Source organism: Gossypium hirsutum, chromosome A09 (assembly GCF_007990345.1).
Source record: "Gossypium hirsutum isolate 1008001.06 chromosome A09, Gossypium_hirsutum_v2.1, whole genome shotgun sequence".
Taxonomy (NCBI): Eukaryota; Viridiplantae; Streptophyta; class Magnoliopsida; order Malvales; family Malvaceae; genus Gossypium; species Gossypium hirsutum.
This window is the reverse complement of record NC_053432.1, coordinates 75,683,412-75,696,531: the sequence shown is the minus strand read 5'-3', so window position 1 is coordinate 75,696,531 and position 13,120 is coordinate 75,683,412. Positions and strand designations below refer to the sequence as shown.

The following is a 13,120-nucleotide window of genomic DNA, read 5'->3' as shown; positions in this document are numbered from 1 at the left end:
GAGGACAAGACAGCAGCAGTTGTTGAACTTGAGAAGGGAGTTCGAGAACTTAAAGATGAAGGAAGAGGAAACTGTCAAGAAGTATTCAGACAGAATTATGGCTGTAGTAAACAGCATAAGGCTCCTTGGTGAGCATTTTAGTGAAGCAAGGATTGTGGAGAAAGTGCTCTCTACCTTACCAGAAAGGTATGAAGCAAAAATATCCTCCTTAGAGGATTCAAGGGACCTGACCAGCATCTCTTTGACAGAGCTGATCAATGCTCTGTATGCACAAGAGCAAATGAGGGCCAGCAGATAGGAGGAGCGCCAAGAAGGTGCCTTTCAAGTCGAAGCCAAGTCTGCCTCGAGCACCTCTGCCTACGAAGGCAAGAATACCTGGTCAAACGAGCCTAAAGCAGATGGTGCAGGAAGATATTCACCCTGTCCACACTGTAGAAGGGCAAGTCACCCCGGTAAAGTATGTTGGTTCAAGCCTGATGTGCAATGCAGATTTTGCAAGAAGATGGGTCATGTAGAAAGGGTTTGCAAAAACAAAGGCAGACCAAGATACAACCAACCCCAGCAGCCAAGAGCTGAAGCTCAAGTAGTAGAAGAAGACAATGACCAAGAAGAACAAGTTTTTGCAGTTTCTTGTTCAGCTGTTAAAGGAAAAGCTACAGATGGATGGTTGATAGACAGTGGTTGCACAAACCACATGACCCCTGATGCTAGCATTTTTAAGTCAATTGACAGAAGCTTCAAAACAAATGTGAAGGTTGGAAATGGACACTTCATCAAAGTTGAAGGCAAAGGAGATGTGCTGATAAGCACTCCTACAGGTACCAAACTTGTTAAAAATGTCTTGTTAGTGCCTGAAATTGATAGAAATTTGCTTAGCATTGCTCAACTGCTTGAGAAGGGCTATTCAGTTGTATTCAAAGGCAAAGAATGCCTGATTAGTGATCCTAGTGGATCCAAGCTCATGACAGTAGCTATGACGGAAAAAAGTTTTATTGTGGACTGGAATAAGAGTCCAGATAGTGCCTACACAGCTGTTGCAGATGAATCCATGCTGTGTCACAAGAGGTTTAGCCATGCCAACAACATGTCAATGGCTCAGCTAACCAAAGAAGATTTGGTTAAAAATTTCACTAATTCGGTTGAGAAAGAAAGGAAATTTTTGACATTCAAAGAGGTGCATGATATGCATGGGAACCAATCATTTGCTCAGATAAAAGAATTAAAGGCACATGTAACTAGCTTGGAACTTGAGTTGAAATCATTGCAAGCAACTAACAAAGATATGGCGGGGCAGTTAGAGAACAAAGCAAGTGAAGTAGAAAAATTGGGAGAACAAAATATAGGACTCCAATCCCGTATTTCAGAACTCGAAATAATGTTGGAAAAGAGAGAAAAAGAAATTTTTATTCTCACGAAGAAACTTGAGGATGATAACAGTGAATCATTGTCTGGTATGAAGAACTTGACTGCTCAGGAAAATAATCTGCTATCAGAGAAGGAGACGTTGCAAGCTGAGAAGGCTCTGTTGAAAGAAAATTTTGCATTTGAAGGTGATGAAGCATCAAATCAAGTACAGAGGTTAATGGATGAGGTAAACACATTGCAGCAGCAGCTGGAGTCTCTTCATATCCAGAAGGCAAAACTAGAATTGCAGTTTGATAGAAAGAAACAAAAGTTATCCAAAAAACTGAATGAAATGGAGAATCAAAAATCAGAGTTGAAACAAATGGTCGAGGACCTTCAAAGAGATTTAGAAGCAAAAGGAGATGAGAAAAATGATTTAGTGAATAAAATCATTAGAGAATGCTTAATGAACAAGAGTTTGCAGCATGCAAGCCAAGGAGGAGTGTTGGAAACTGGCCTGCATACAGCATGTGAATTTCCAACATGTCAAGAAGCAGCCCAAGCCATGCAACACATGCAGCAACAAAGGTGGATATGTAGCCCACGCAGATTCAAGCACGCAAGAACAAATACACATAAGTTACCCAGGTAAAGTATATGCAAGGATTCATACACATAAGTTACCCGGGTAAAGTACGTGTAACTGAATCTGTTTGTTTTGGTTCTTTTGTAACCAAGTCTATGAAATGTGTTCTAGTTCGTTTTGAACTTAGTTTAAGCCTACATTTGATGTAGTTTGATGATGTAGGAGCTGATGACCAACTTTACTTAAGTGTACAAGTTTAGTTTTGTAAGTTCCAATGTAATAAGTGGAGTTAGGTAGTGTTTAGGTGATGAATTTGTTGATCTTTTGACCAGCCAATGATTGGTATATGTAATGGCTTTAAGCCAATATTTCATGTGAATGAAATCATCAGATTTTCTTCCATATGCTCCATTCTTCCTTTGCCTTCTAAAAATTCTAAGTTCTGTTCTCCATTCTTGACAATAGCTAAAAGCTTGAACTTCAAGCATTTTTCCTTCATATTTTACCCGGGTATAATACGTTGCTGCTGGTGTTCTGTTTGAAATTCTTACTTTACTCGATGAAAGTGTGTTGAAAATCTAACAAAGCCTGTGGTTAACTTTTTCTTAAGGTTACCTAATTATAATACAAATTAGTGGCCATGGAAGCAGATCAAATAAGTACATGACTATACAAATAACTAAACAATAAATTGAAAGAATATAAGAGAAAAATAGTCAATCAATTAAGATATAAGAATAGTGTTTCTTAATATAAAATGACATTCTGAATAAAGAGCCATGCACAACTTGCATGTTTTTAATGTATGTTGCTGTAACACATTTGACAGGGTATTAATTTTCTGATATATATATATATTAGCTTTTGAAGCAATAAATACTCCATTGGCATTTGACATGGACTGAAGAATTGCCGGAGGAGAAGTGCCAAAAAGACGCTTAGGACAAAGCTTATGAGCTGACACCTGAATGATTAAGCAAAACCTTATGGAATTGTGACTTTGGATATGGGAAACTAGGGTTTATTTTCACATTTTAAACAAAGATGGAATTCAAGGCAAAAGCAGAGCAATTGAAACCCCCTTTGATCAATTTTGGCCAGCTATTCTTATGACCGCTGAATATGTGCCATCACAAGCAATCAACAATCCCAGCATAGCAGTGCAAATGCAGACTGCCCTCTGAATGGTACAAAACATTAGAGTCAAATAATTTGTAAACATATACATATAAACTAATCTTGGAAAGCTGTAAGTAGGGATATTCTTACTTGTAAATTGGTTAATCCACCGCCACGTATGCTGAGATAACAGGCACATGGGAAGATAATAGTCTGTATAATAAAAAATATAAGATCAAAATACATTTCCTTTTTAACTGTCTCTAAGCTAACTAAAGAACAATATGAACTTACAATTAGCATCGTAAGCAAAGATCCAGCCAATGCCATGAGAAAAGCTGCAGTAAAGAAAGTCGACAAATGAGCACGTACCAAGGCAATACTGAACTGTAAATGATCTAAATCTACTTTTTATTTATTTTTACCAAAGAAGGGAACTTTCAGGGCAACAACTAAAGTTGAAATCACTAAAGCAGCTCTGATAAGTATGGAACCACCATAAGATGTCAACCATGTCGCAGGTACAAGTTCTTCTAGACTCAATGCAATTGGAGTGAGTGTCAAAGCGTACTTTGATATTGTTATAATTACCTGACCAAAACCATTTTACATTTCAGCTCTTGGAACTGTAAACAAGCATGAATACATAAAAGAAACTAAATAGCAGATTTACAGACATACCACTGTCCAGACAGCGATTTTAGAGGCTGCGAATTTTGTTGGCATGTTTAATGTAAATTGAGATTCAACTGAGTCACCAAATATCAGAAAACCTGAGAATGCTGCCCCAGTGGACATGAACCAACAAAATATAATGCTGAAAGAGAAGAAACTGAAGTTAACAAAGTTCATTATTCCCACAGGCTTTGTTCATACATAAGATGAAGGTGAAATTTTACGCTACCTCGATATAAGTACGAGTGGAAAACGTGATGGTTCTTTCATGGAAGTATATATATTTGGGAAAACCGAATGGCCTGAATAGCAAAAACTATATATACCAATTGAAATGGGTATATTGGCGAGGTTAAGAGTGGTTCCAGCTCGAGGAAACCCGACTTGATCGACAGTCCCAACCCATAACAAGCAAATCACCACTAAAATTGATGCTCCTACTCCACCAACTGAACATTTAAAAGATTAATATTAGCAGCCCTCATAGGTTTAAAGTGGTTTAAGGATGACGAGAAACCAACCCGAAAGGTATGACAGCAAACTAAGGTCTCGTAGCCAAACAGTTGGGAGAACAACGAGAATTCCTATGATAGCAAATATTTGATGAGCGTTAAGATATATTCCGCCGAATTCTATGCTGGTGTTTGGGAAAATCGTGGACAGGTTTTCGCTCATGATTATTACGTACTCCACGCATGCTGCCTACATATCAGAGGCGCTCTTTCAGTTATATATACTGAACCATGATAGATCAACAGCAAAGATGAAAGAACTCGTTGTACTTACATATAATTCTGCATACAAAGTTACCTGCATTTCATAAATTAAAAAGAAGTGTTTGATGTTAGTGTCACTGTCAATGCAAAAAGAACATAGGACAATTCAATTTCAATATGCGCTTATCACACTTACAGCTATAACTAAGCGACCGGTTATACCGAAAGCTGCCTGCCCGATATCTGGGTATGTTTGTAGACCTGGAGAGCTTTCTAAACATCTTTTTAATAGAATCCCAGTATAACAGGCAATGACACCAAATATTAAGAGCAATGTGAGGCTCAACCACCCTCCTTCTTTAACAGCATAAGGTGTTGTAAGGAGTCCTATGCCGGTCAGAACATTGATTCCTTGGTAAACAAAACAACAATGAGAAAGCCTTTACACTCAAGGATAAAAAAACAGCATGCATCGACACGTTGACAGTAGATAATAAGTTGTTCAGTACCATTAACAAGTGCTTGCGTAAATGAACACTGCTTCGGTGATGGCATTGATCTATTGACAGATATTATTTGCTGCGATTCTGGGAGAGTAGTGGCCGGCACTTCTTCATCTAAATTACTTTCAGAAATGAATGGTTTACCGAGGGAAGTCTCTTCATCGCTACTTTGATAGTCGCCAAATGGATTAGTGCCTCTTACTCTGGTGGTGTTATTTCCCTTGGGGAAACTAATGGACGGAGGTCTAAGGCCTTTGAACATATCCATTGATTCCCTGCATGTATTCAACCATGGCAACATATGTAATTCAGGTTTTTTGAAAAGGATTTACATTTTGCTCTTTTATAAGTCAGTACTAGGTATAACCACACAGCAACAGTATATCCGTTGATTTCTAATGCATGCTTTGCCTGATTCTGAAGGTTGCATTTTATAAATAAATTTATCGTCATTTATTTATAGGTCCTTCAATTATTGTTTATTTTACTAAATGATGAGGTAGTTTTTTATGGTTAATTGATAGTATATCAGAGATTAACCTTTAAAAAATTAGCAAATATATATGTGTTTCAATTAGTTGTATATTAAGTTATCGACAACTATTATCTATCGGAATTTTGATTAATAGTGTAAAGCTTCGATTCAGATAGATTTTTTTGTTGTCGATCCTAAGCACATTAGTTGTAAATTGTTGAATAACAAAACACTAGCTCTAAGCATTGGAAATTGAGAGAAAAAAGGGCAAAGAAAAAGAAGAAAGAAGAGAACCTGTAGCTTTGTGGCCATGAAGGTGAATGGTTTAGTTGAAGGCAATTAGGGGATGAATTAGGAGATGGGGAGCCTGTCTCAGATTCTGTATTCTCATCATCCTCACCATTATCTACGTTAACGCATACCCTTTCATCGTCTGTTTGGAATGCATCATCATCCCCTTCCACATCATAATATTCCTTATCACTCCTCCTCATATCTATTAACACTATATTCTCAACTCAGAGATACAAGCGAGTTTTTTTTTTTTTTTGAACAACAGAGATACAACTGAGTTAATTACCCGTCGCGGGGGCGTTTTCTATGATGGAACCACAAACAAGAAGAAGAGGTTGCTTTGGTTTCTTCTACTTTAGTTTATGATGACGCCCGAAAGATAAGGAGATGACAGAATGTAGATGTCCTTAATGCTATAAACTTCTTCATGCATGGAACCGCTGTCATTGAATAATATATATATAATATTTATTGGAGGTAGCTTACATAGAAACCATGTAATTTAAGGAAATCCCAACTTGTGGGAATTAATATTTGTGACGTTGGAACCTTGTTTTCACCTCTTTGATATTGGGCTGTCTTTGCTTGGGAACTAGGGAAGTTTGTAGTAGGGAGGATTTATAAGCTACATTTGTTGAACAATTAAACTAATCAGATATACTAATCTAAGCAAATCCGGTGCAAGAAATCATGATAATAAATTGCAACGCTCTTATCTTAAAGAAGAGTTCAATCAGGTGAAGTTTTTCAAGCCTGGAGATTTGACCCCGAATTCCCTCTCCAAATTATATACAATTAGGCCTTCTGTATCAACATTTATCTTCTCATCATCTATATTATCCAATTTTTAAATTACATAGATTTTCATCATCCATGTATATGAAGAATGTTATTTAAAAAGAAGATCATGGCATTTCCCCTTTCGACATTATTACAAGAATATTCAAAATCCCAGTATGATCAACACGTCATATATAAACCACAAGGAATTTCGGCTATCAATTGGAAGGTTCTTGGTTTCTTTAATATTTTATTTTTCCTGATAAATTGCAACATTACTTGCTCAAGCCGCCAAGCTTGAAGCATTTGCAACTATATAAAAATGGAGAAATCTTATTATAGAAACTGAACTGTTCCATCAAGTATAGAATGAGACAGAAAAACGAACTAAGAATGATTAACATCAAAGATGTTTCTGTTATTTATATATAAGTTACACATGGAGGAGGAAATTCAATAATTTGAACTTGTGTGAACCGCAGAGGAATTTCTGAGCTTAGTAAAAGATAGGGTCTTTGGACTTTACACCAGGAATTTGGATTAAAATCACGGAACCAAAGGTATTCATTTGTCAATTTGGTTCAATTTTCCAAGCCCATTACAACGAGCGCATACGATTTGAGCCTGGTCCTTTCGTGCAGCATTTGCCCTCAATGTTGCTCCAGCTTGACGAACAAAGCCAGCCCCATCACATTCAGGACATCTGAAATAAAAAACCACAACATAGAAACACCCTAAGGGCTCCATTTATTATAGTGCAATTTTAAACACAGAGAAAAAAAAAAGGAATGGGTTAATTACGTGTCCTTGCGAGAGAAGAAGATAGGGAAAGCTGTTCCAACCAGAGCAACAACGGCTGCACCAGCAATCAGATAGTTGGTACCATCAGCTGATACATCGCCAACTGCTGCAACCACTGTAAGAGATCTCTTTTGGTTGTTCTGGCCTTTGGTCTTGGTCCTCGTCAAAGCAGTCGATCTCATGGGCGCAGCCACAGCATAACGGGATGATAGTGGAAGAAACCCTTGCAATGGCGACTGTTTCAGATTTGTTGCATACAAAGCTTGCAAAGATGCCATTGTCAACTGAACTCAATAGCTATAGCACCTCCGTAAAGAAGGGAGCAAGTTGGAGAAGATATTCAGTCCTACAGCTCTCTTATATCGGCTGGAGAAATAAAAATGGGGGGGCTTTAGGTTGTGGATGTTAGAAGTGACACATTGCAGGTTCTTTACCAGGGTTGTACTTGTATCTAAGCATGTGTATTGTATGGATTTAGATTTTGGATAAGGCCACGTCAGAACTCACGATTCTTGTGGTTTCCTGGATAAGGATGGTCCCCTCCAAAGATTTATTCGTATGTGATATCCAATAGTATCCCCTCTTTCTACCAGCCAAAAATACAGAAACCAAAGTCAAGAGCTGTTTAAACCTATTACAGTCGGCCATGTTACTACCACCACAGGTTCAAATTATGTCCAATAGATTGCAGCTTTTGGTTGCCTTTCACAAACATAACAACTCCAAGCAAGGTGGTAGCGGTAGCAGTCTTGTCCTGTAATGGTGAGAACACAAATTTGAACTCTAAAAAACACGTTTGTGAGAAGACTTTACCTTTAACTTTAAATTCTCCGGAGCACCGTGGTTTTACACCAAAAACTCTAAGGTACAACAACATGCATTATATGCCTACTGCTTTTTACCTTTTCGAACTCTCAAACCCCACTGAAAAACCATGCACAAGCAAGACCACTCCTATAGGAAAATTTTCATGCTGTAATAAACAGCCCTATCTCTCCAAGACATAGTGTTCTTCAAGAAACAATTAATTCACTAATTACACAGCCTTTGCTGCAACATCACATTTATGCTCAATAATAAATAATTGAATAGATAGAACATTAAAAGTTTACAGAATCCATCACATAGTTACATAATAAAACTTCATAGAATCCATCACATGGTTAAGCAATTCAAACGAAATCCCAAAACCAGTTGTTGCAGGTAGATTGGCTTCCAGTCAAGTAAATCCAAAAGTAATGACACGAACCAATGAATAATTTGCATTAACAAATAAACAACAAAATTCCTGATAGTACAAGAGCATAAGTTATCATCACAAAACCTACTAATGAGTACTTTTAGCCACCAAGATCAGTGCTTTAAGCAACCACTAAAGGATCTTACTAGCCACAAAACTTTCTCCTTCATCCACTTCCTTCTTCCTCAATGGTGCACATAAAGACTCATAGCTTCACCAAAAGTGTTGTTATTTACATCCAAGTAAAATCATGCAATCTATAAACATTCCATTCCTCGGAAAGCTGCAACATTGTAGCATCAAAGGTTAACCTAAAACTGAATACCCAACAAAAACCGCATTCGATTCCTCGAAATCTCAGTCGCTATCCCTTCTAGAAGATCTATTAAACACCGAAAGCGATCGACTTCTCCTTGTAAACCCAGAATCTGAGCCTGAACGAGATGAACTCCTAAACCTCCCAAAAAAAGAAACAAAACTCCGGAAAACCCGCCGGAATCCTCTGCTCTCTATTTGCGACCTTCTCCCACTGGGCGCCAATGAAATCCTTCTAGGAGCAGCCGCGTTATTAAACCCGCCATCCATCTCTGTAAACACCAATGGGAACTCCCTCTCCGCTGCTCTCCTCCCTCCAGTAAGCCTCCCCACTGCAAACCCACCTCCAGGCAGTCTCCATATTGTTAATCCCACAGCCTCATTTTCCCCTAAATTGTTACCTTCAATTGGCAGTTCATGGCGGCAAACTGGACAAGAGTTTCGAATCGAAAGCCAAGGTACAATACAGTCCGAATGGTAAATATGCTTACAAGGCATTTCCCGAGCTTCGGAATCAAGTTCGAAAGGTTCTTTGCAAACTGCACAGTGAGAGTCCGACCTGATGTGCCTTCCAACGATTCTTATCACCGGCATTGATTCAATCGCTGCTTTTGAAGCGGGCGGCTGCTCGAAGCGACCAACTTCGTTTACTTGTAACTGGGATAACTGATCAAGAAGCCTATCAAAATCAGAACCCATTAAAAATTCCGACATGCTATCGGGTAAATGACGAAGACCCGACCCGGACCCATCATCATAATAAAGCTCAAAACTGGTATTCCCTCTTTCGGGAAGTTCGCCGTCCGTTTCGGAGGAGGGTCCACGGAGTACGACGACGGGATAGAAAGGGGAGCGATCGCCAGCGTTTCGTCGAGCTCGACGGAAACGATGAGTGGCGGTGGGGCTGGGGCTCAGACTGGGAGTGCCGGAGTACAAGGATGCGACGGGGAAACGGTGATCGATGGGAGATCGAGAGGGTGTTTGGATTTCTTCGATGAATCCTCCGCCGCAGTGGAGGCAATGAACCGAATCATGGGGGGATCGGATCCGGACTCGTATAAAGCGATTACATCTGTAACACCAATAGGGTGATGTAATCGATTCCATGGAAATGAAATGAAAAGCCGGAAATTTTCAGAAATAGGAGAAAATTAAAATCCCTAGAATTTGAGTGAGAGATCGAATGCTTAAATTAAACCTGAAAAGGAGAAGAATAAGAAAAGAAATGGAAAAGGGCATGTGGCGTGGAAGACTCAACGGTGTTAGCGCGTGGTGTTTAATTAAGCGTGGGCTATACGCTTTTAATTACTTTTTAAGAGGGGATTAACTAACCCAAATCAGATGCTTAATGGAATGATCCAGTTACTGAATACTGAAATTTAAAAGGATTCACCCCGGTTCATGAATTTTTCCTACAACCACCTGACCAATCACATTTTCTTTTTGAATCCTGCTTAACTTCATTAATTAATAACAACAGTAAACGAAAATAATATAAACACATAGCATATACTGCAAATGATAAATAAATTATTATATAATAATATATAAATGTTATATCTATAGAATAATTTAAAAACAAAAAGAAAAATAAATTGATAGTAATTGCAATACTGGAATAATTCAAAATAAACTAGAAATATATTAGCTTAATCAAATCGCTGAAATTTTCATCCTAACCTTTTCATCTTCAAATCAACTTGAAAAATAGATCAACCAAGAAAAATTACCAAAAGCCCTGAGAGATCCACAACATCAATGATGCATAAAAGGTAAGTTTTGGATGGTTTATCATCATCATCATCTCAAATCTATCACCGTCACTATAATTTATTTTGATAAAGCCTTTTGAGAACGATTCATAATAGATCTGGCGACATCCTTACATTAACAAATCTCATATATACGCTAAAACATTATTAAAAGTTAAAATTAAAATTAAAATCAAATCAAATCTGTTTTCAAAGAAAACAAATTAGACAAAGCAAAAATCATGAAAAATATGGACAAAATAAAACCATTAACTTATGAACAAAACCATAATAAGGTGGACTGAAATTAAAACCAAAATAAAACTATGAAGAAAAGAAAATGGTGAAGAAACCACTATCAGCAACGAGCCCGAAGGCCAGTGTTGTAGCTGCCTACAAAACACCAATCACAAGTTTTTTAACTAGAATTTATGGCGGCAAATTTAAAAAGGTATATTACACTCAATATCACTAAACTATGAGTAAGTTTACATTTTAGTCACTCAACTTAAAAAAGTTACAAATAATCACTAAATCATTTGAAAATTTTCATTTAAGTCACTAGATATTCAAGAGCTTATATTATTGCTTTCTTTTTTTATAGGTTTGGAGTGGAAGGGGTGTTAGTGACGAAGTTCATACACTTGCAAAAGGGCCGAACAAAATTGTTAAAAGATATAGTACATGTTATACACCAATTGTAACAGCCTAATTTTCAGTGGTATCGGGAATAGAGATTTGAGATCACTAAATCCGACGGGTGAGTTGAAAATTTAATAAATTAATACCTATGAGTCAAATATGAATATAAAAGCATTTTTGAATTAATGAATTTGGTGATTTAAAAGAATTAATTAGGTAAATTGGGTCGAGAATGAGGTATCGAGACCTCAACTTCATAAATCGAGCCATAAATATTTTTAGAAATATTTATGGAGTGTTGGTGAGGTAGTAATAAAATTTAGTCTGAAAATTTTGACGTTTGGGTGGTTAATTAAATAAAAAGGACTAAATTGAAAAAGGTGTAAAAGTTGCTAAAAGGATTAAATAGCTCAATTATCAAATGAGGAAGGACCTAAAGTGCAAATAAGCCCAAAGGAGATATTTTGGGCGGCAATAGCTGAGAAAAATCAGGAAATGTATGAAATGAGGGCAAATTTGGAAAATTGACAAAATTGGCTAAATAAAAATGGGACTAAATTGGAATATCTAGAATTCTCTTCATTTCTCTTCATATTCATCAGCTGAAAAATAGCCATGGAGGAGGGTTCAAGCTATTTTTCATACTCTAGCTTCATGTAAGTTTAATTCTTGCTTTCTCCTTGACATTTTTATGTTTTTGGACTTTTACAATTGGGTCCAACTTACTATTTCATTAGTTTTTGATTCCATGTCTAATTTTTGAAGTTGTTATGGATGAGTGTTGGAAGTATATGATGATTTGGCATGGAATTAGAGCTTTAAATTGTTTATATTCTGATTTTATTGAAAGAATTGAATAGAAAGTGAATGTTTGGGACCTAATTGTAAAAGAGTTTGAAGTTAGAGTTTTATGTGGAAATTATGAATTTCAATAGTTATGAAATAACTTATAATGTCTAGAAAAAGTATTAATTGAGGAAATTATCTTAATTGAGGGGTTAATTGAGCAATGACTGAATTGTATGAATTGTGAAATTTGGGGTAAAATGGAAATCAATATTTTGCACTAAAACTGTTTTGGGCAGCAGCAGTAGTTTAACTTTGAAAAATCACCAAAAATTTTAGAAATCGAATTAGAGGATGAATAAAATATGCAATTAAAGCTTATTGAGTCTAGTTTCTTATAAAATAAATTATGTAAGCAATGGAATTGTAAATCATGAGATACAATAACTTTTGTGAGACAAGGTCAGAATGATTTCGGGTTCCTCTGTTCTAAATTTGGAAAATCATAAAAAATTGGATAAAAATAATTATAGGCTTAAATTTATATTTTTAGAATCCTGAATGGGTCAATTTTTAAGAGAAATAAACGAGGACATCATTCGAATCTTGTACGAAAAGATAATTAACTTTTAGTGAAGAAGGGTCGGAACTGTCAGACAGCAGAACATGGGAGACTTCAATGAATAAACTGTATTAATTGGCCCAACCAAAAATTATGAAATTTTTATGGTAAGAAGACATATGAGTCTAGTTTCTGGGAAAATTTATGGATCTTAATTTGGAGTTCTGTAGCTCAATATAAAAACAATTTAGTGACTATGACACAGATGGACATCTTGAATATTCACATAAGTAGATAGTGAAAATTATGGATAATGTTACCTACAAGTGTGTTGTTTATACTAAGGATGTGGATGGAGAGGAGGAGGAGGAAAATATACAAAAGTATATGAATGACTCATGTATAAATTGATCACATGCCCGATTATAATCGATAAGTGTTGGATTAGAAATGATATAATGTTTTATTTGGTATATTTATTATGAAATTATGATTATCGTTATAATTCAAAAATTGAGCTTGTGAGTTTAT

General features: G+C 36.5%; 3 protein-coding genes across 3 annotated transcripts; all 3 read right to left on the bottom strand.

Moving 5' to 3' along the window:
- Positions 1–2,632: 2,632 nt before the first annotated feature.
- LOC107890347 (amino acid transporter AVT1D) lies at positions 2,633–6,401 on the bottom strand. Its single transcript, XM_016814803.2, has 11 exons — positions 5,713–6,401; positions 4,950–5,218; positions 4,637–4,851; positions 4,511–4,534; positions 4,246–4,426; positions 3,954–4,173; positions 3,731–3,866; positions 3,475–3,640; positions 3,344–3,387; positions 3,200–3,262; positions 2,633–3,110 (listed from the first exon to the last, which is right to left on the bottom strand). Exons 1-11 carry the CDS (start codon positions 5,910–5,912, stop codon positions 3,018–3,020), a joined length of 1,611 nt encoding a protein of 536 aa, XP_016670292.1. The 5' UTR covers positions 5,913–6,401; the 3' UTR covers positions 2,633–3,017.
- Positions 6,402–6,889: 488 nt separating this feature from the next.
- On the bottom strand, positions 6,890–8,208 carry LOC107889649 (uncharacterized). Its single transcript, XM_016814150.2, has 2 exons — positions 7,294–8,208; positions 6,890–7,195 (listed from the first exon to the last, which is right to left on the bottom strand). Exons 1-2 carry the CDS (start codon positions 7,569–7,571, stop codon positions 7,057–7,059), a joined length of 417 nt encoding a protein of 138 aa, XP_016669639.1. The 5' UTR covers positions 7,572–8,208; the 3' UTR covers positions 6,890–7,056.
- Positions 8,209–8,360: 152 nt separating this feature from the next.
- On the bottom strand, positions 8,361–9,955 carry LOC107889648 (E3 ubiquitin-protein ligase RDUF2). Its single transcript, XM_016814149.2, has one exon. The coding sequence runs from the start codon at positions 9,953–9,955 to the stop codon at positions 8,891–8,893; it is 1,065 nt and encodes a 354-aa protein (XP_016669638.1). The 3' UTR covers positions 8,361–8,890.
- Positions 9,956–13,120: the final 3,165 nt, after the last annotated feature.

Coding starts and splice junctions, on each gene's coding strand:
- LOC107889648 (XM_016814149.2), bottom strand. CDS start 9,955: ATGGAATCGATTACATCACCCTATTGGTGTTACAGATGTAATCGCTTT.
- LOC107890347 (XM_016814803.2), bottom strand. CDS start 5,912: ATGAGGAGGAGTGATAAGGAATATTATGATGTGGAAGGGGATGATGAT. Junction 4,852..4,949: donor TACGCAAGCACTTGTTAATG/GTACTGAACAAC, acceptor TTGTTTACCAAG/GAATCAATGTTCTGACCGGC. Junction 4,535..4,636: donor CCGGTCGCTTAGTTATAGCT/GTAAGTGTGATA, acceptor TATGAAATGCAG/GTAACTTTGTATGCAGAATT.
- LOC107889649 (XM_016814150.2), bottom strand. CDS start 7,571: ATGGCATCTTTGCAAGCTTTGTATGCAACAAATCTGAAACAGTCGCCA. Junction 7,196..7,293: donor TTCTTCTCTCGCAAGGACAC/GTAATTAACCCA, acceptor TTTTTATTTCAG/ATGTCCTGAATGTGATGGGG.